Source organism: Mesoplodon mirus, assembly GCF_964341445.2.
Source record: "Mesoplodon mirus genome assembly, chromosome: 4".
NCBI lineage: Eukaryota > Metazoa > Chordata > Mammalia > Artiodactyla > Ziphiidae > Mesoplodon > Mesoplodon mirus.
Genome location: NC_138979.1, coordinates 57,600,431 through 57,622,581, shown reverse-complemented (window position 1 = coordinate 57,622,581; position 22,151 = coordinate 57,600,431). Strand labels below are relative to the sequence as shown.

Sequence of the window (22,151 nt, the reverse complement as noted above, 5' to 3'; positions counted from 1 at the left end):
AGTCTATTTTCTTAGCTTATTACATCTCATAGACACACTTCATACTCACAACATTCCCAACTTGTCTCTCTTCAGGTGTTCATATAATATAAAGATAGTTCCTTGTCTGTCCTATAAAATTTGAATGGGAAGAAAAGAAATAGCATATTATGTTGGAAACAAAGTAAAGAAAACATACTACACTAAGACCACCAATAAGGCTGATTTGAACTGAAATCTAGAGGTAATTGCAAATACTGTGAGAAGCACATTTGGAAAAGATGTCTCCAGAATATGGAATAGATATGTTCTAGGACAGTGTTTTTTGTAAAATTGAGATTATAATTTATTTATAACATTGTATAAGTTTAAGGTATACATGTTATTTTATATATTTATTTATTGCAATATGATTACCACTGTAGCTTACCTAAGACCTCTATCTCATCACATACTTATCATTTTATTTTTGTGGTGAGAACATTTAAGATCTAGTCTCATATTAATTTTGAAGTATATAATGTAATATTGTTGACTATAGTCATTATGCTGTTCATTAGATCCCCAGAAACTATTCATCTTCTAACTGCAAGTTTGTACCCTTTGACCAACATCTTCCCAATCCCCCACCCACCCCGGGCCCTGGTAACCACCATTCTACTCTCTGTTTCTATGAGTTTGACTTTTTTAGATTCCACATATAAGTGATATTATACAATTTTTGTCTTGTCTGACTTATCTCACTTAGCATAATGCAGTCAAGTTCCATCTATGTTGTCACAAATGGCAGGATTTCCTTCTTTCTCATGGCTGAGTAATATTCCATTCTACATATATACACTGCATCTTTTTTTTTTTTTTTTCGCCGTACGCAGGCCTCTCACTGTTGTGGCCTCTCCCGTTGTGGAGCACAGGCTCCGGACGCTCAGGCTCAGTGGCCATGGCTCACGGGCCTAGCCGCTTCACGGCATGTGGGATCTTCCTGGACTGGGGCACGAACCCATGTCCCCTGCATCAGCAGGTGGACTGTCAACCACTGCGCCACCAGGGAAGCCCCATCTTTTTTATTGATGTATAGTTGATGTACAATATTATATGTTTCAGGTGTACAACATAGTGATTCACAATTTTTAAAGGTTATACTCCATTTATAGTTATTATAAAATATTGGCTATATTCCCTATACTGTACAATACATCCTTGTAGCTTATTTATTTTATGTATAGTAGTTTGTACTTCTTAATCCCCTACTCCTGTCTTGTCCCTCCTGCCTTCCCTCTTCCCACTGGTAACCACTAGTTTGTTCTCTGTATCTGTGAGTCTGTTTCTTTCTTCTTGTATTAACTAGTTTGTTATATTTTTTAGATTCCACATATAAGTAATAACAAACAGTATTTGTCTTTCTCTGTCTGACTTATTTCACTAAGCATAATACCTCTACGGGCATCCATGTTGTTGCAAATGGCAAAATTTCATTCTTTTTTATGGCCGAGTTATATTCCATTATACATACATACCGCATCTTCTTTATCCATTCACCTGTTGATGAGCACTTAGGTTGCTTCCATATCTTGGCAATTATAAATAATGCTGCTATGAACATTGGGGTGCATGTATCTTTTTGAATTAGTGTTTTTGTTTTCTTTGGATATATACCCAGGAGTGGGATTGCTGGATCATATGGTAGTTCTATTTTTAGTTTTTTGAGAAACCTCCATACTATTTTCCACAGTGGCTGCACCAATTTATATTCCTACCAGCAGTGTACGAGGGTTCTCTTTTCTCCACATCCTCACCAACATTTGTTATTTGTGCTCTTTTTGATGATAGCCATTCTGATAGATGTGAGGTAATATCTTGTTGTTTTGATTTGCATTTCTCTGATGACTAATGATGTTGAACATCTTGTCATGAGCTTGTTGGCCATCTATATGTCTTCTTTGGAAAAATGTGTGTTCGGGTCTTCTGCCCAATTTTTAATCAGGTTTCTTTTTTTTAATGATGAACTGTATGAGCTGTTTATATATTTTGGATATTAACCCATTATTGGTCATGTCACTTGCAAATATTTTCTCCCACTCAGTAGGTGGTCTTTTTGTTTTGTCAATGGTTTCCTTTGCTGTGTAAAAGCTTTTAAGTTTAATTAAGTCCCATTCATTTGTTTTTGCTTTTGTTTTCTTTGGAAATCTGCCTTTTAGCTCACTTCCTGGGTGATTGTCACACACATCAAAATTTGAAAACCACTGTTCTAAGAGCAATGGGTAAAAAAATATAGGGAAGCAGTTTGTTGTGTGGAAAATAATTTGTACTTCAAAGGAAAACTTCGCACTGTCTATATCACACCTTGATTCTATGGGAGATATTTTACAACTCTGTAAGTTGTAGGTGACTGAGAGACAAGCAAATTCTGTCCAGTCTGGTAGAAGTTCAACTGATTTTCCTCTCCTGCTCTCCTTGTGGAAAAACCAGTTTTGCCTCCATCTGCATATTCATTTCAGTAGTGATGATCTATAAAGTTGTCTGGTTTTTTGGATTCTTTTTTATCCTGGTTATAACATCTGCTTAATTCTTCTCTCTTAAATAAATCTTTATCATGTGTTTAGTTTTATATCTGTACGAGAGGCATGATTTTATCCTTTTTTGAAAACTACCTTTTAACAGTTCTTCTCCAAATAAATAAAAGTTAACACTGGAGTTGTCCAATAGTGGAAATGGTGAAGCTGTGAACTCCTCATCATTAGAAGTACAGAAAAGAAAACTACATTTTGGGGATTTGGTAAAAGATACCACATGCCAGAGTTACAACTGCCCATTGACTCCCCATTTTATCAGGAAATCTGGGCATTAAGACAGACATTGGACTAGAACTGTGGTCAATGCTGGCTGCACATGAGAATCATCTGAGTGCTTTAAAAATTTAATGCCTCGGCCCTACCTCCAGAAATACTGATTTAATTGGTCTGGAGTGGGTCCTGGGTACGGTGCCAGGCTAAGCCATATTGGAGCCTAAGGCAAAGGAAAAACATCAGTATATGTTTATTTAAAATATTGATATTTTGTTCATCATGGATTTCTTGCATTAATTTTGATTTTTAACATTGCATAACAATATTATTTATCTTTATTACTGAGGTGCTTTGGGTAACTGCCTCACTTGCCTCACACTAATCCCAGCCCTGCCTGAACATCTATACTTTTAAAATCTCCTCACTCATGCCATTCTAATGGGCCACCAGGGCTGAGAGCTATTGACTAGTTGATCTTGTCTTGCATCCTTTACTGAGCTGTCCAATGTCGTAGGCACTAGCTACATGGGGCTACTGAGAACTTGAAACATTAGTAATCGAAATTGAGTTGTGCTTTTAAAGACTTAGTACATAAATGTAAAGTATCTTATTAATTTTTATACTGATTACATGTTGAAGTGATAATATTTGTTTTCTTTTTGGGGAGCATCCTTTTCTTGACACTAATTTCTGAATCAATCAGGTTATGCTGCAGTCATTAAAAAAACAAACAATTCTTAGTTAGTGTAGCAAAAAAGTTGGCTCTTGCTCATACTCCATTTCCCACATGGGTCGGCATGGATCTCTGGTCCCTGTAGGTACACCCAGGGCTGAAGGAGGCTCCATCTCAGTGTTCTTCCAGGATTTCCAAGGCAGGAAAAAGGCTATGGAGACTCATAGAGTGGCTCTTAAAGGCATAAAAAGGGCATATATCACTTCTGTTCATATTTCACTGGCCAAAACAAGTTAAATGGCCACGCCTGACTTCAGGGAGAGGGTGGAGGAAGTACAATTCTGTTTTGTGCCTGGAAGGAGGAGAATCAGAACATTTTGAACAGCCTTAATGATTGCCACCACGGTGATCCCTTGGCCCAAGGAAGTGATTGCTGGTGGTTGTGGAGCTATTTAGGATCATGGCACACTGCCTATGTATGTGCGAGACCAGCCCTGCCACACTGTCGCAGGCAGTAAACATGACACTTTTCTCCATATGGCTTTCATTACAAGTTCATCTCATTAGGAAATCAGTGGGGGTATTTTGTAGCATTACAGAAATACCCAGAATGAGACCCACCAAGTTGGTTACAAACTCAGCAATGCGTCCTTCCAATATTCAGCAAGGAAAAATAAACTCAAAGGGTGATCTCATTTCTCTCTTTTACCCCTAAGATTTTGGACAAGAAGCGTCATGTGAAATTCTATGATGGTAATGGGAAGAAAAACATAATGTTGAGAATAAGGACTTTGAGGATTCTTCTTTTGGTAGCAATGACACTGATGTATTGTTAACGTTGCTTCTTTATCTGGAAAGAGCCACCCACATTAAATTTGACCAAGAGTGGAAGCAGGTGGCATAGGTAACACTGGAATTAGGGTAAGTGATCTTCTTTTTAGACTCAGAATAACCCAAAGAGGCAATAAAATTTCAGGGAACTTAATTGTTAGACATAACTTTTTTTTCTTTTGTAAGGTGGAGATAGTCATGGGGGTTATGGAGAAGTTTGTGCTTCTTCAGCTGAAGAATACACAAGAATTACCTAGGTGGAATATTTTATTTGAAATGGATCCCAGAATTCTTGGACTGGATTGGTAATAATATTTTAGAAACATACATTGTTAGTGGGAAACAGTCCTTAGGGGGAAAAGGTGCATAGGGAATACCCTGGTGTAAGAAAAAGAATCATATTTGACTTTACAGACAATTATGGATTAAGGCATTTCATAAAATGCCTGGCTGTGTGACCTGGGGAAAGTGCTTAAACTCTTTAAACATAAATTCCTCACTGTGATATGGTAGAAATAACAACTTCTTACAGGAGAGATATGAAGATGAAAGAGATAATAAAGTAATAGTGCTTAGCTCAGTGCCAGCGTATAGTAGGTGCTTGGTAAATGCCTCTCCAAGAAAAGGCAATGGAGAGAACAAGTGGAGAGTTCTGACAAGGGAGGGACCCCAGTGTCTGAAAAGATGAGAATCCATCTTAGGAAAAATAGAGCAAGGACGTTGTTAGAGAATTTCCAAATTTTCCAAGTAGTCACATGTTTCCTTCTTCTTACCTCAGATTTTTATGATTCCATTTCTCCTCTCTTCTTGTACTTTTGTTTATTATTTGCTCTTTTTCTTTCTGTTTATCCCCTCCTACCTTATTTTTATAGATTGTTCCAGTCTCTGGACTTTTTTTTTTTTTTTGCGGGCCTCTCACTGTTGCGGTCTCTCCCGTTGCGGAGCACAGGCTCCGGACGCGCAGGCTCAGCGGCCATGGCTCACGGGCCCAGCCGCTCCGCGGCATGTGGGATCTTCCCAGACCAGGGCACGAACCTGTGTCCCCTGCATCGGCAGGCAGACTCTCAACCACTGCGCCACCAGGGAAGCACCCTAGTCTCTGGATTTTATCCTCTCTATTTTCTTCTGTTATCTTTTTCTTCTTCATATTGTTCCATCACTCTGTCACCCCCAATCTATATTTCTCTTTCTCTTCCAGTTCATCTTTCATCCTTTATACGTTGTTTAGCACAGTTGACCTGGAGGCAGAGTCTACGAAATATGCCTGTCAGTTCTTCTGTGCCCCTCTGCCCTTTCTTCATTCTTCTCACCCTCAGTGGAACCCCTTCCTCTGCACCATCCGCTGTTTCCCCTGGGCCTTAGTAGCCTGTTTCCTGTACTAAAATTTGTTCTTAGAAATGAATCTGATCAACTCAGAGCCACAAAGGTGTAAATAACTTGTAAAGTTTGGTGCTTTACTTTTCCCAGGAGTACTAGAACTTCAATCAAGTACAAAGCCTTCAGCCAAAGAAATATATCTCTAATAATAATCTGGGGCAATAGAAAGTTATAGAGCCCGTTTTCTTTTCAGCAGGCATTTTCCCTGCCAAATGTGCCCACTCACAGAGCTTGTTCTGCTTTTATATTTTAGAAGAAAATAAAATAAGTTGATTCAGATAAAGCTAGAGTTAGATTTAGCCACCCTCTGGCACATATAAGTCTAATTAATTTAGGGCTAAAAACTACAGTTGACCCTTGAACAACATGGGTTTGAATTGCATGGGTCTACTTATTTGCAAATTTTTTTCAACAGTAAATACTACACTACTACACATCTGTTGTTAGTTGAATCCTTGGATGCCGAACTGTGGATACAGAGGGCCAACTATAGCGTTACACTTGAATTTTCGATTATGTGGAGGGTCAGTGCCCCTAACTCTGGCATTGTTCAAGGATCAACTGTATTTAATTCCAAAGAGATTATGTTGAGCAGATGTAATAATTACTTTCAGATAAATCAGTTCAATCTGTCCTTTTCATTCTTTCTATATTTTATCAATTTTAATGTAATTTGCAAGGGAATATGAGCTTCATTTTATGTGTTTGCAGTCAGCATGAATCAGTCTAATCAAAAGGCGTTATGCACCCTGACAGTGCCCTATAGTGTGGTGGGGATTGCCAAGTGTCAGCCAGGTCATCCTATTCACTGTTGGCCCTGTGCCTAAGGTCCATGTGCTTTTCAAGGGCCTATAACAATATTTGAACCCTGAAAAATTCTATTTGTTTTCAAGTATGAAAAACAAAAATTAATAAATATGGAACAGAGTATCTACAAATCAAAACATTTGATCAATTGGTTATTGCTCAGTTCTTTGTCATTATCTATAAATTATATTTAATGTGAGAGGTGAATATATTTTAATATGTTTGATGTGATGGGAAGGGTGTTTCACAAGAGCACATAGGGTCACTCAGGTCTTAGAATAGCCCTCTAAGAATTTCAGATTTGAAGATCTGAATCAAAGTGCAAAATCATGAAACTATTTCTCAGAGTAGTATGAATCTCTAGGCACAAAATGGAGGTTCTAGTTTAAGTAGGAGATATTACATCCCACTTTGCCCCCATCCAGCTACACTAAGGATGAAGAAGCTGGGTAGGGGCCATCAATGTCACTGGAAATAGACCAAAAATGGGGGAAACTGTTTTTGTTTTTTTTAAAATCAGAACTCCTAGAAAGAAACTATGATATGTAGGTAGAAGGATGCTATGGATTGAATTGTGTATCACCCGCACCCCCCCCCCACCAATTCATATGTTTAAGCCCTAATCCCCCATGTGAATGTATTGGAAACAGGGACTTTAAGGGAATGGTTATGGTTAATGAGGTCATAAGGGTGGAGCCCTGTTCAGTTAGAACTTGTGTCCTTCTAGAAGAGGTTACAGAGACATCAGAGATTGCTCTTTTCCCACCGTGTTAGGACACAGCAAAAAGGCAGTTATTGTGCAAGTCAGGAACAGTCCTCACTGGGAACTGAATTGATCGGCAACTTCACCTTGGATTACCCAGCCCCCAGAACTGTGAGAAATACATTTCTGTTGTTTAAGCCATCTTGTATATGGTGCTTTGTTACGGCAGCCCAAACAGACTAAGAGGATATTTATTAGTAAGCAGCTTTGGGTGGGGTCAGAAAGCTCAGGACATGCTTCAAGATGAAGAGATGGTCCCCCAAATTACTTCTAAGTCTGGTGAGCTACAGGGTTTTTGCTTTACTAAGTTGGGTGTACAAGTTTGGGGTCAGAGATCAACTTCCCAGGACCAAGTGCCACCCCCTGCCCTTCCCCAAGCAGCACTCAACCTTCCTCTAAATACATGTAAATCCAATGTTTAAAGAATATCTGTTTGAAGGTGCATCAAATTATTAGCTGCCTAGATCACCCACAGGCCTGTATTTGGTCCAGCCTTGGCCAACTCTCACCCTTCATACCTCAATATCATAGCCGATGCCATGGGCCTTACACATCTGGAGAAAAACGTAGTGGAAAATCAGAGAGAGATTGTCGTGCCTCAGCTGGGTGCTCATCACCGCATAGCGACTGGTTGCCCGTGACTGGAAAAAAATCACAACTGAATGTCAGACTCTTTACTAAATATTTAAATAAACTTTTAATTTTAGAATACTTGTGGATTAAGAGAAAGGTTGCAAAGGTAATACAGAGAGTTCCTGTATAGCCCACACCCAGTTCCCCTACTGTTAACATCGTACATTGATGTGGTACCTTTGTCACAACTGAGGAACCAAATTGCCACATTACTATTAAGTCCATACTTTATTTGGATTTCATTAGTTTTTCCCTAATTTCCATTTTCTGTTCCAGGATCCCCTCCAGGACAGCACATTATATTTTGTTGTCATGTCTCCTTAGGTTCTTCTGGGCTGTGACAGTTTCTCAGTCTCACCTGACAGTTTTGAGGAGTACTGATCAAGTATTTTGTAGAATGTCCCTCAATTTGGGTTTGTCCGATGTTTTTCTCATGATTAGATGGGGGTTGTTGGTTTTGGAGAGAAGGACTACATAGGTAAACTGCCACTTTCATCACCTCATATCAAGGATACATATATCAACATGACTTATCACTGTTGATGCCGACCTTGGTCACCTGGCTAAGGTAGTTTTCATCAGGTTTCTTGCTGTAAAGGTACCCTCCCCCTTTTCACTCTTCGGCAGCAAATCACTAAGTGCACTGCACCTCCTTGAAGGGACCAGTGTTAGAATTTTAATTCCAACTGCTTTCTTTGTTTGCGAAATTGCTATTCTATATCTTGCTTGCCTATCAATGTAACCTATCCCAAAGAGACTGGTTACAGTAGGTCCAAAGTATTTCAAAATACTAAATATTGAAAATTTAATTGAAAATTTATTGAAATTCAACTAAAATATTGAAAATTTAATATGTGCAAAAGAAAGTATTGAATCCCGATAGTTTTGTAGCATGTCCTTTGTGAAATATGATATTTGCCTTTGACAATTATCTCTGTTTGTCCTTGGGTAAATGGAAATTTGGAGAACTGCACATAGAGCCATGGCCAACCTTAGGGCATAGAAAATGGCGATACCTGGGCCACATTTTGAACTTCGGAGACCCTCAGGTGCTGGGCAACCAGGTGCCTGATCGCATGCAGTGACTTGAAATAGGAGAAGGAAAAGGAGTTGCTGCTGGTTCACAGCTGGCTGCAAGGATCCTAATGACCTGACACACTGTCTTTTGTGAAACCCCAGGCTCTCTCTTTGTCTCTGAGCTAATGCAAGGAAACTGGGGCCAACTGAGTGAGTGCCCAGCGGAGAATGAACATCATTTCCCCACCTGCATCTCACACACACACACACACACACACACATGCACACTCAGATTTCATGTTCACCTTTTGTGACATATGTCCCCCACATATTGTGTCTTTTCCTTCCACATTTACTTAAAGTAGTGTATCTGATGGTTGCGTTATCAATAGTAGTAATTAAGCCCATTCTTCCCACACATAAGCAGGATCCACATCTACAAAAATGTTAGGCTGGGCTTCCCTGGTGGCGCAGTGATTGAGAGTCCGCCTGCCGATGCAGGGGGCACGGGTTCGTGCCCCGATCCCGGAAGATCCCACATGCCGCGGAGCGGCTGGGCCCGCGAGCCATGGCCGCGGAGCCTGTGTGTCCGGAGCCTGTGCTCCGCAACGGGAGAGGCCACAGCAGTGAGAGGCCCGCGTACAGCAAAAAAAAAAAAAAAAAATGTTAGGCTCCCCCAGGCTAATGCATCGAGTTGTGCATCTCCATTGGTATTGTCCCACTTGGAGTCATTGAGAATTCTATTTTTACAAAAGAAAATCTATTTGACCCTCTATGCTTCACAACTGTACTTTGTTATCACCCTGACCTATCATGAGTTGTTCCCCTGTCTGGCTGTCTTACACAACTGGGAGTTTTCTGGGGGTAGGCACTGTTTGGTTTCTGAATTCCCAGGCTGGACATGATGCTAGCATTCAGTGTTTCTTGAATGAAAGAAAGAATGGATACATGAAATAGGGTAAGTGGATTGCACTTCTCTCTGACTTAAGAGACACTTCAAAGGATGTAACTCAGGGGACTTGCAGTCACTGAGCACTTTGGGGCAGAAGAAGAGATTGATTCACAAAACAGGACAGTCACACCATCCCTAGAGAATGACAGCTCAGGACAGTCATCCCAGGTCTTGCCCCTAGAGGACATCTTTTGGAGGACAACGTAGCTCTGGTGGACCTGACAGGGATTATTGGTGGGGTAACAAGAACTGGTTAAGTGAAATTCTGGCTCAGCTATGTAGTCAGTCTGGAGGAACATGACTACCAGGCCTGCTTGCCCTGCCATGTCAGGCTGTGCCACGCTCCTGCCTTCACAACGGAGGCCCAGAAGCCTGAGCTTTTGTGTATAGAAGTGAACTGTAAATACTCTGGAATTCCATTGTAGTTACTGAGCATGTAATTGCATGGTAATTACCATGAATTCACAAGATAATTCCAAGGTTATTTTTGTCTTCTAAACTTGTCTTATGCTGCTATAGTATATAAACTAGCAAACCCAAGATCAGGACCCAGTCAGCGAGGGAGAGAGGTAGGCAGGCATCAGATCAGGTAGCCGGATCCAGCTCAGTGCTGTGTATCTTGGCTCCAAAGCAAGGCAGAAGAGCTCACTGTCCAGTATTACTGGACAGCAAGTAAGGACAGGCTATCCTGAGGTTTCTTTTGCTCTACGGAGACAGACTGCAATTCCCCCTCCTTCCAGTCCTGGGCTTGTGATTCATAAGGCATCGGAAAGAAAAGCCAGGATATTTGGTGTATGTCTCCAAGCGACATCATCTTTTCCATGACCATCACCGTCCTAGTCCAGACCATTATGGCCTGGAAGGCAGCTTCTTCTTTCTACTAGGGAGGTGGGGGTGCAAGCAGAATTCTATAGTGGAAAGGTTATACAGAGTCAGCATCACTGACGTTCAAACCCTGACTAGGCCACTTAGTATATGTGCGATCTTGAATATGTCAGTTAACTCCCCTGACTTGTGATGATTCAGTAAGCACCCATCTGATACACAGTAGCTACTACTGTTGTTGCTGTTTCTTTGAAAACATCACAGGGCCTGGAGCACTGTAGACCTAAGCCAAATGTAAGTTTCCAGGCTACTCCTGCCCCCACTGGTACCTGGGATTCTGAGCATTAGTACCACATTGAGCATTTCCCAAACTCAGGTTGGTCGATGCTCAGAAATCTTCAGTGTCTCCTCTTTGCCTTCAAAATGAAATCCAGACACCTGGCTTGGCTGGAAGACTCTCCCAAACTTTCTCAGTGGACTGCTCCAACCACTTCTCCCACTTCCCTCTTCCCAGATTCTCTGCCCCAGCCCAACTGGTTCATAACAGACCGCAGGCTCTCTTCAGCTGCTGTCCTTTCTGCTGGGGGAGGTCTCCCTTTCCTTGCCATGGTGAGCGCCTTAGTCTTTAAGGCCAGACCAAGTTCTACGTTCTTAGTAAAGCATCCTCTGTCCCCACCTGTCCACAGTTGTTTCTCCTAAGAACTCCAGCAGCAGGTTAAGGGACTGTCACCTAAATGGCACTTAAAAGAGAGCTTGTGGTTTTTCCTTGTGTATGTGCTATCTGTTTTATATTTCTTTTCAACTCCTCGAGGACAGGGACTTTGTCAAATGTCTCTGTATCCTGGATGCTTGGTGAAATTACTGGCTTATCTTAATAAATGTGTTATAATAATGCAAATAAAGATGAACATATACAATACACCTACTTTTTTTTTTAAAGACTTAACCAACTATGCAGTTCCCACAGGAAAAAACTGTCAGTGATCTAGTGTTGTCTTTTATCCAGCCTGATAGCACAGGTGACAGTATTGTCTCGAAGATTAGATGAGTTTGTAAAGACCTTGGAACAGTGTCTGGCACAGAATAAGCACTCAAAAACAAGTTAGCTCTTATTAGCATTTGTTAAACTAAATAGTTTCACAAATAAGATAAATTATTTGAAAAACAAAACAAAACAAAACAACAACCAACCAGTAAATCTTTTCATCAGAAAGGGACTTGAATCAGAAAACCTGGACTTTGGTACTTACTTAACTTTATGACCTTGGGCAGTTCACTTACCTTTGAATAGCCTTACTTTCCTAATCTGTAAAATGGGTATGATAATCCATGTCTTACCTACTTCTTGGGGCTATCTTGGGGATCAAATAAGCTCATGTCTATTTAAAGTATAAAGCATTATACAAATGGAAAACATCATTTTTAAAAGGCTGACTTATGTAATTGACTCTCTTCTGATGCTGTAAAAATCCATTTAGGTTTACCAAGGAAGTCATAACCTAAAGAATTTTATAGCATTGGAAGACTCCTCCACAACCATCTGGCCCATTCAGTGCTCACTGAGTCCTAGCCTAGCTCAGAGCAGATTAGGAGCCAGTGGATAATAGTAATATGCCTGCAAATAACCTCATCCCACAGGGAGCTGAAGCCCCCTTTGGAAGAAGGGCTTTTTCCATGGCCTCAACCAGAGACTTCTTCAGGGATGAGCTGAAGCTGTACTCTGGGGTTGGGTCATTGACTCTTAGCCAACACAAGGCAGGTTGGGTAGCACAATGCTCAGACACAAGCTTTAAAGTCCGACAGGCCTGGGCTTAATTCTGGCTTCCATACTTGCTTGTTGAGTGACCTTCCACAAGTTGCTTAACATTTCTTAACCTCAGTCTTCTTATCTAAAAATGAGCATAATAACAGCACCTGCCCCATATATTAGGTTGTATAAAGATTCATGTAAAGCACTTAGTTAAAGTACCTGGTGAGGAGTAAAGGCTCAGTACATTTTGGATGTTATTATCATGTTATTATATGCATTATAGCTATATGCTGGCCTATCTGGGTCCTTTGAAAAACTTGGAGCTCTTTGCTACTTATCCTTATATCCTCTGCGCTTAGTAGAATGCCTGGCACAAAGAGGTGAACTTACTTCTAGTTGATTCTGGCTGAAAGTATTAACTGATAACTAAGGTGATGGCTGACGAGGGCTTAGCATATGACCTGTCACAACAATATTACTCCTTTCTAAAAGATTCTGCAAGAAAAAGACCATTCAGTGGAAGGCTGTGGAACAGAGGGATGAGCCCTTCCTATGTCCCCTTACAGGAAAAATTCCCCGTCCCCAGTACCCCACTGTACATGACACTGCCTGGGCCAAGCTTGATACAGAGCCCTACTCTGCAGGCCCCATAAAATCAAATGCCTTAGGAGACCCCGTGGGTCATATAGGTCTCCCTTATTTTATAATCAAGGAAACTGAGGCCAGAGAGAGGATCAGAATTCATGACCCCTGACTTAGAACAGTGTTGTCCTCTCCAAATTCCCACTGGCCACATTTGGAATGTGTGGGAATTTCAGAGGTTAGCCTTTTCTAGTAAAACAAGGGGGAAGAAATAGAAGGCAAAATATTATTGGTAGAAGTCTAGGTCTATTAAACTACCTTTCTAAATCACAATCTAACAAGAATGCTTCAAGCCAAATAAAGAAAGCTCGAAATACTCCTTTTCACTGGAGAATATAATTTTGCTTCAGCCACAATTTAAATTGATTTAGTTCTGAGCACCAGCACTTGAAGTGTGGAGCATATTCTATTTTCGCCATGATACTTGTTTTGACAGTGATGCATTTCAGTTGACATAGTTGAAATCCTTATGTAATAAATCTCTGCCTGAAAATTAATCATGTTTATAATATTCTGAGAATTAATAACACCCATTGCTCAAATCATTAACTTAAAAAAGGAGCTTCCAAAATCTGTTCTCGGCAGTAAGGGACCACAAATAAATGAATGTTTGATAAAATAATCCAAGTAGCAGTTTAACAAGCGTAAACTTGAATGTGGTTGCAATAACATAGAACTATTGTTTAAGGGTTGGCAGAAGCTGATGAGGTTCTTATTTCAGTTACAAAGCAGGCATCCACATGCATAATGAACTGCTCTCTGAATTATTAATGTGTTGCTTATTTAGCCTCATCTGTCTAGAAGATAACGTATCCTAACTCTAATGAGTGATTGGTTTTGTACATAATTACAGTAGCAGCAGTAGTGGGGAAATGCGTGCCTTCAAAGAAGGGGTTCTAAAAATAAAGTCAAAAAAAAAAAAAAAAGTTAAGGGCTTCCCTGGTGGCGCACTGGTTGAGAGTCTGCCTGCCAATGCAGAGGACACGGGTTCGTGCCCCGGTCCGGGAAGATCCCACATGCCGCAGAGCGGCTGGGCCCGTGAGCCATGGCCGCTGAGCCTGCGCGTCCGGAGCCTGTGCTCCACAACGGGAGAGGCCACAACAGTGAGAGGCCCACGTACCGCAAAAAAAATAAAAATAAAAAAAATAAAAAAAAAAATAAAGTCATCACGTAAACTCTGTTGTTGCGTTCTATCAAAATCAAACCCGAAGCATTTGAGAATTCATAATAAATTACAGGAGACAGAATCATTATTAACATCATAATTTAACACAAAATGTTTTACTTAATCATTCATTACAGATCATGTGCTGTTAAAATGCTTATAAATGACTGGTGTTGTTTTAAGATGTTTGCAGAGATGGTCCCTTTTGGCCACTCACCAACTGTGGTATGGAGGGTCCACCAAGAGAGAGGAAGAGTAAAAAAGGGACAGAAAAGGGTAGCAATTTACGTCCGGCCTGACAGAACGTTAATTAAAAGTTAAAAAGCTGTTAGGTGACTCCTTTTCATTTTCAAAACATGTACATCTGGGACTCATCCAATCTCGTTTCCACCTTCAAGGGGTTATTTGTGGAGGACACTGGATCAGAAGCCCACACACCTGGTATAACTGGGTCTAAATGAGAGTGGTTTGCCACCTGTTTCTAATAAGGGGACAATGGCTCTTCTTAGAGTTCAGAAAAGTTTTTGCTTTCCCCCTGCACAGCGTATTATCTAAAGGAATAGGCCCAAACTGGAAACCTTTTATAGGCATTTGTTCTGAATGTGCCCTCATTATCACTGTAGTCGTATCTGTGTATTTCCTTTTTCTTGTCTTCAAAGGGGGCTGTCAACTGACTGTAAACCTGATGGCATCACAGTCTGTTCACACTTGTTCAGGAGCTTCAGTTTGGTTGTAAATTGTACTGTGTGTGCATGCATGATTCTTTTAAAACTTACCTGTCACACGTGCACATATGCATAGGAGCATGTGTGTGCACACACATGCACAGTGGCACCAGGGTTAGAACCTCCATGTATCTTTCTAAAACCAAAAGCACTTTCAATTTATCCCTACATCAGAAAACCTGAATAGCTCTTCTTCAGTGATTGTAGAGACATTTGAATTATTGAAGATCATAATGTGTCCCTCTCGTGTGTGGGCAATTCCTAAAAGTGTTTAAGACTCTTGATCACAGGAGAATTCCTGTATGTCACCTGTAGCTAGGATTGAAATCTATAGGCAAGATGGGGAAGATGGGAGAGTGCTTCTAATTCCAAGTACAACTTCTGCTTACAGCCTGCTGAAGCAACATACTTAAATGCAGCAAATTATCTTTGGAAGTCTTGCGTTGAATATTAACTCAGCTTCCAGCTTCCTTTTGGAAATGGCATGGAGATAGGTTCACTAAGCCAGAAGGTGTCAAGTTCTACTGCTGTCCCTCCCTCTGGCACTGAACTTAGGGTCTTGTAGGTCCCTTTGGTGAGGACAGAGGCCACAGGTGGGACCGAACCTGGGAAATTCCTAGCAAGGTCCTGGGACCTAATTAAAAGAGGCCTGTTTCTCATTCCTAGTCCAACTCTGCTTCTCTTCTTAATAAGCAAAGAGATCTAAGGTATTCCCATGAGCAATGGTACCTCATAGGACAAGTGGATTGAGCAGGAGAAGGAGGCTGTCGCCTGAGCCCCCCAAGAAATCTGGCACCCTCTCCAGGCTACCCTTCCAAGTGTACACTGAGTTCCTGCCAAGGAAGGTGATGTGGGGATCCTGGGCAGAATCAAACAAGTGTTCTTTAAATCCAGAGGTGTCTCTTGGACCCAAAGAGACTCAACAGAGAGGCAGGAGATACTGCTCTGAAAAGATATCTCTAGGGCACTGGAGTGGGGGTCCTATTAACCACTGGCATTCCTCTTTTATCTGCTTGACATATTTGGACCTCAAGTAGAGCTTCATCTGCAAAAAGGGCACAAAGCCCACTATTGTAAGAGAAGGTGGAAGAAAGCCTCTGACATTGTCAGAGCAGCTGTGGCTTGAGCCCCAATCTGCTCTCAGCAAGGGCCATCTGGTCCTCTTGAACTTTGCTCTCCTTCCCCAGGACCAACCTAGCCCACTGTCCCCACGGAGGTTTGCCCTTTGTTATGCAGGGTCCTGAGGTTGTTAAACCTGAACCAGTTCCAGGACTACTGCCTCCAGCCCCCTAGAGATGGCCTAGTGATGAGAGTGGGGGATTGGGCCACAGATCACAAGGGGCCTCATTAACCAAGCTGAGAAGTGGGGATTTTCCTGAAGATGACAGGAGTCATTTCAAAATCATAAGTAGGGGAGCAGCATGCTCAGATTCACTTTTCACTTTAACCACCCTGACAGGAGGCAGGGAGTCTTAATGAGAAGCTATTGTAACACTAGTGTGAGACCATGAAAGCTGAAAGGAAGGCAGTATCTTTGACAGGGAAGGAGGGGTCAGAGTCGAGGCATTTTAGCAGCTAGCATCAACATGAGCTGGTTGCTGACTGGATGTGGTGATATAGGGGGAGCGATCAGCTTCTGGCCTGCCCCGCCAAGAGGAAGTATAGGGGAGGAGAGACGGCGAGTGCAGTTTTGGGTAGTTTGACCCTTGAGGACTCTTGAGACATTCTGTTGAATATTGAATCTAGGAGCCTGAGGCTCAAAAATGAGACTGGAGCTAGAAAAATATGGGTTTTGTTGGAAGCTTCTGGTAATTGAAGCAGTGGGTATAGATGTACTTGCCCCGGGAAGCGAGCTGAGAAGAGAGTGAAGGGGAACACACAAACATCCAGCCCTGGAAAGCCCCATGTACTTTCGTCCTTCTACGTAGTGCTTGCCCTTTCTGGACGCCGCCTCCCCTTTCCTACATTCATGTACCAGAAGCCCATTTTGATAGGTTCAAAGACTTGCCTGAGATTCTTTCTTCTCTCTGGACCCATAGAGCCTGGCACGCAACCAGAGCTCGGTAAATGGCGGGTGAGTACTGCTGACACTGAGGAGAATCAGGAAGCATTGGTCGCTTACCGGCATTGCCGCATGGCTCATTTTCTTGTCTTTCTTGGGAACAAAGCGGGGCACTTCAAGGGTGCTCAAACTGCAATCCAGGTGGCCGTTGGTCAAGTATAAGGTGAGCTGAGTCAGGGCCAGCTGGTCACTGTATGAGAGGTTGAGGCCTGTTGCCCACACCTGAGTAGAACAGGAGCCGAAGAAGTGAGGGTGTGATCAGCCAACAGGAGAGAAGGCCCCCACCACCTCTGACCACCCCAAACCACACCAGACCCAACTACAACAGTGAACCTGTGACTTAACGGAGTAGATGTTTTTGCTTCTGTTTCTCCTTTGTTCAACTGAGGGATAGAGTCTCCAGTCTGATTCTCGTCAGAAGATTTAAGGTTCTTGTGGGAGGTTACACAATTGGAAATACCTGTCCAAGATAATCTGATGGAGAGGCCTGGTTCCGAAAGGCTCATGTGCACTTTGATTTTTCTGCCTGTGGTTTGTCACTTCTAAAGTAGCCAGTGCAATGCTTGCTACTGAGAAATGAAGCTGGGTGGGAACTCCAGAGGATGGGGAATTCAAGCAGAGCAGACAGAGGGGGAAAGAGTGTGTAAGTATTAGAAAAGGGCAGTTTGCCCTGAGTGTGTAAGTATGAGAAAAGGGCAGTTTGCCCTGAGTGTGTAAGTATTAGAAAAGGGCAGTTTGCCCTGGCTTCAGAAAAAGCAGTGCTGGCTTCTCTGGGAATCTCAACACGATTCTTAAGGGGAACTTAGGGTTGGCCTACAGGCCTTAGCTCTACAACTATTTTTACCTTAAGGGTGCAGGAAAGTCACTTCACCCACCCTACAATGTCACAGTATCCTCAACAGGGTAACGAAGATAGCATCCACCCTAGCTGAATCCTAGGGTCATTAAAAGGATACTATGATGTAACAGAAATTAAAATGCTTTGATAAACAGATATATATAAGCAATAAGTTACTCTAAGCTACTAGATAATTGAGTAATGTCCATTAACACCTTTGACAGATACTTAACTGAGCATCCACTATGTGCTAAAGTGCTGATGGCAAAGTGGGTCATATGGTACCCTCTCTCCTCTCCTGTGGCAGACCGTCCTTAATTTCTCTTGTCACCCCTCACCCCTACACTGAATCCAGAAGCACCCCCAGAATCCTCCTGAGTTCAATGCTCAAGGCATATTATTGTGCTAGTTATCCAAGTGTAAAAGGTAAAGAGACACATCAAGAATGGGAAGACAGATAGAATCATACTCAATTGATTACAACACAGTGAATACTTGATATGATAAAGGGTTGGAACAAAGTAGTACCAAAGCAGAAAGAACAGACAGGCTGAGTTTGTCTAGTTTGAACTCAGGGCTGCATCATGGAGAAGGTAACATCTGAGCTTTGACAAGCAACACAAACGTGACCAATTCCCATGTATCAAGTACCTACAGTGTGCCAGGTACTTCACAAATATCTCAGATCTTTATAATAACCTTAAAAATAACAGCTCCATGTCATTGATAAAGAAACAGAGGTTCAGAGAGGTACCCATGTCCACACAGCTAGGAAGTGGTGGTGCTGGGATCTGAATCCAGTTCTGCCTGGCTCCAAGTCCACCCTCTGCCCTTTCCCTGCTGGTGGAGATGGCTTTAATCTTGGCCCAGCCAATCCTTACCCAGGACTAGTTTCCCACTCACACTAAAAGCTAAAGCTGCAGAGGATCAAAACGTGTTCTTGTTTAATATATCCATGCCATGGAAATGTCTTGTGGAGGAAACATGAAGTATTGTGTTTCTGGAGTATGCTGTAATTAGCAGTAATGCATTTTCACTGTAGGAAGTTGGAAACGAACACATTTTCATGAAGACTTGATTAAACAGTTTTTCCCCTTAGAAGGCCTACATGTGCCCCTCCACACCAACTCGGTGTGTTAAAATACAGAATACATCTGCCCTAGAGTGGACTCCTCTCAAACAAATCTAGCAGTGAGTGACTTGAGTAAGCATGGAATGTAAATGGCATCATTATAAGGATATTAAGAGGTCAGGCTGTCAAGGCCCCTTGCTAAACTGATGCTAATTTCAGGAGTCATATTCTCACAGTAATGCCCTGTTATAATAGCAAATAAATCACATTTGCAACAATTGTTAAAAACTAACTGCCAAGGATCTGTTGCAGTTGTAAATATCCTATTTGTCAACTTAAATATTTCCTGCTGTATTGCATAAAATGCAACTCAGATGGGGACAGCTACTTTTCCTTAATACAAGAAAGTGAACTTGCTGTTCTTACATGTCTGGCATTTTTTTCCAGAGCTTCTGTTTTGATGTTTCAGTGTCCTTGATCAAAGAAAAATGCATATAACAAACATTATTAATATTATGTTAATAATATTAATGTTTTGGTGATGAGGATTTCAGTGGGAAGGCAACCAAAGAGTCAGAGAGCCTGAATCTGGCCCTCGCAAAGAGTGGAAACTTTAACGGTTATTTAAGCTCTCTCAATCTCAGTATCCTTAAGTGTAAAAGGCACAAATGATAATACTACCACAATGGGTTTTGAAAACAAAATAGAATAAATGTGCATAAAATTCCCTTGCATATTATAAAGTTCAATACAGATGTTATTGATGATTACTAAACATTTCCTTTAAGAGGAGTAGAGGGCCTCCCTGGTGGCGCAGTGGTTGAGAGTCCGCCTGCCGATGCAGGGGATACGGGTTCGTGCCCCGGTCTGGGAGGATCCCATATGCCGCGGAGCGGCTGGGCCCGTGAGCCATGGCCGCTGGGCCTGCGCATCCGGAGCCTGTGCTCCGCAACGGGAGAGGCCACAACAGTGAGAGGCCCGCATACCGCAAAAAAAAAAAAAAAAAAAAAAAAAAAAAAGAGGAGTAGAATCTTAGGAGACTCATTTTCAGTTGCCTATGTAGTTATTAGATTGCTTCATTTAATAGCTGTTTTCCTCATTCATAATCATTGTGTTCAACCTCGCAATAATCCAGTAGGTGGTTAGGTTTGAACAAAGTTGGTATTACTGTATCTCAGTTTGACCGATGAGGATACTGAGATCAAAAAGTGGTTTCGTGGTTTGCCTAAAATCATAGAGCGTAGGCCAAAACTCTGGTCTTTCTGTAGACCCAAAGTGTTTTTGCTACCCCAGGCTTCCCTAACTCCTTGTCACAAAGGAAATAGAACAAATTTCTTCACGCCTTTTCCTCAACAGCAGGCTTGCCTGAATTGCTCAGATAATTGTTCTGTTCTCCATCTGGTTTTTCCATTGAAGACACCGCCTGAGGCATCTTTGTTTTGCGGACAGGGGTTCCCATTTCCCCCTCTAGACTGTCAGCCCTTTAGGGGAAGCTGCTGAGTCTTTGTCTTCTGACAGCTCTCAGTGTCTGGGGCAGGCTGGCTCCCAGCAGGGCACAGCAGCACCTCTGATGTTTCACTGTGAACTCCTTCACAACCTTTCAGGGACAGGGTTTCTTGAAGCTGGTTTCAGATTCAAATGCAGCAAATATTCATTGAACATCTCCTCTGTGCCATCCCCAGGCTTTCACACATATCTCATTTAATCCTATTCTTGATTTTGGATTTCGCTGTTAATGTTTAGAACCTAATTTCACTCTGCATCACAATTTAGATGAGCGATGATGTACATAGAAAGGCACTACGACTGGGGATGGAGAGAAGTGGATATATTTTTTAATGTTTAGGAGGTGGCTTTGACATGACTTGTAGGACTTGAAATGACTAGTTTGACAGATTAATTGGTTAGATGTGAGGTTGAGGGAAAAACATCACTGAAGGTTAGCGCTGGAAAGACCCTTAAAAATCATCAAATACAGTTTGTTTATTTTATAAATGGAGCAACTCTAGTGTGAGAAGCAAAGTGGTTTGCCCTGGGCTTCAGAGCCACATATCAAAGGTATGGGACAAGAAACCAAGGTGTCTCAGCTCCCAGTCATAAAACCCTTGTTGATAGTTGTTTGACTGATATTCAAAATCCATTTTTTAAAAAATGGCTAGAACACTAGAGAGATTTACATCAAGGCCTTAAGAAGCATGAGCAACATAAAAACCTTCCTCTCAGCACTATTTGTAAAACTGAAAAATTGCAGCTGTCCAACATTTGGGCATTGGATAAGGAGATTACGACACACTCAAGTGATGGGATAGTCTATAATATTATCATTAAAGACAATGATTGTGACTCACTTTGGATGATGTAGTCATCATACACAAAACAGCAAGAGAAGGATATAGTCATATGGGCAATATGACTTCAACTTTGTAAAAATAATACTATATCTAGAAAAGACTAGATGGGAATATAACAAAATGTTAACATTAGCAGATTTATGGTAAGTAAAATTATATATAGACTCTCATGTATATTCTAGATCTGCACTATCTAATATGGCAGCCAGTGGCCACGTGTACTTATTGAGCACTTGGAATGAGGTTGGTTCAAATTGAGATGTGCTATAAATGTAAAATACACACCAGATTTTGAAGAATGTGAAATATGTCACTAATAATATTTTATACAGATTACATGTCGAAATGATACTATTCTTGGTTATGTTGGGTTAAATAAAACACATTATGTATTAAAATTATTTTCGTCTTTTTTTGATTACATTTAAAAATGAGGCTACTGGAAAATTAAAAATTACACATGTGACTCACATTCTATTTCTAATTTGATTGGTTGCAAAAAAAGTCCATTGCAACTTCAGCCAGGGGCAGGGCCAGCAGGGGTGGGATGGGGTGGGGAGAGGTGCTGCAGAGGCCCAGCTCTCTACTCCCTGACCTGCGCTGGGCTGGATGCAGTCCTCACTGCTGCTGTGTTGGGAGACCTGAGGTGGGGTGGGCGGAGCACAGGGCAGAAGGCAAACCAAGAAACTGCAGCAACCTCATTGCCTTTAAACAAGCATGTGAGAACTGAAGACAGGGTCAGGCAGAGGCGAGCTTGCCCAGAATTGTTCGTTCCAAGGTTCTGGGTCCTTCTTGGGCTTCAAGCTTTGGGATGAAATGGTAATAACACACTCCTGTGTGGGGAGGTGAGGGAGAGAGGGTCCCGGTATTGAGCTCTTTTTGCCTTAGGTACTCCAGGCAGAT

General features: G+C 41.7%; 1 protein-coding gene across 3 annotated transcripts in view; it reads right to left on the bottom strand.

Annotated features, from left to right (window-relative positions):
• IQCH (IQ motif containing H) overlaps positions 1-22,151 on the bottom strand; it is a gene marked incomplete at both ends in the record, with an annotated part of 100,684 nt that overhangs the window by 8,496 nt on the left and 70,037 nt on the right. Inside the window, 3 exons of one of the 3 annotated variants that reach the window (XM_082617323.1) lie at positions 50-111; positions 7,735-7,857; positions 17,048-17,209. In XM_082617323.1, the coding sequence (XP_082473449.1) occupies positions 50-111; positions 7,735-7,857; positions 17,048-17,209 (347 nt within the window). The remainder of the gene's footprint in view (positions 1-49; positions 112-7,734; positions 7,858-17,047; positions 17,210-22,151) is intronic. The other 2 variants (XM_082617325.1, XM_082617324.1) reach the window with 2 other exon arrangements.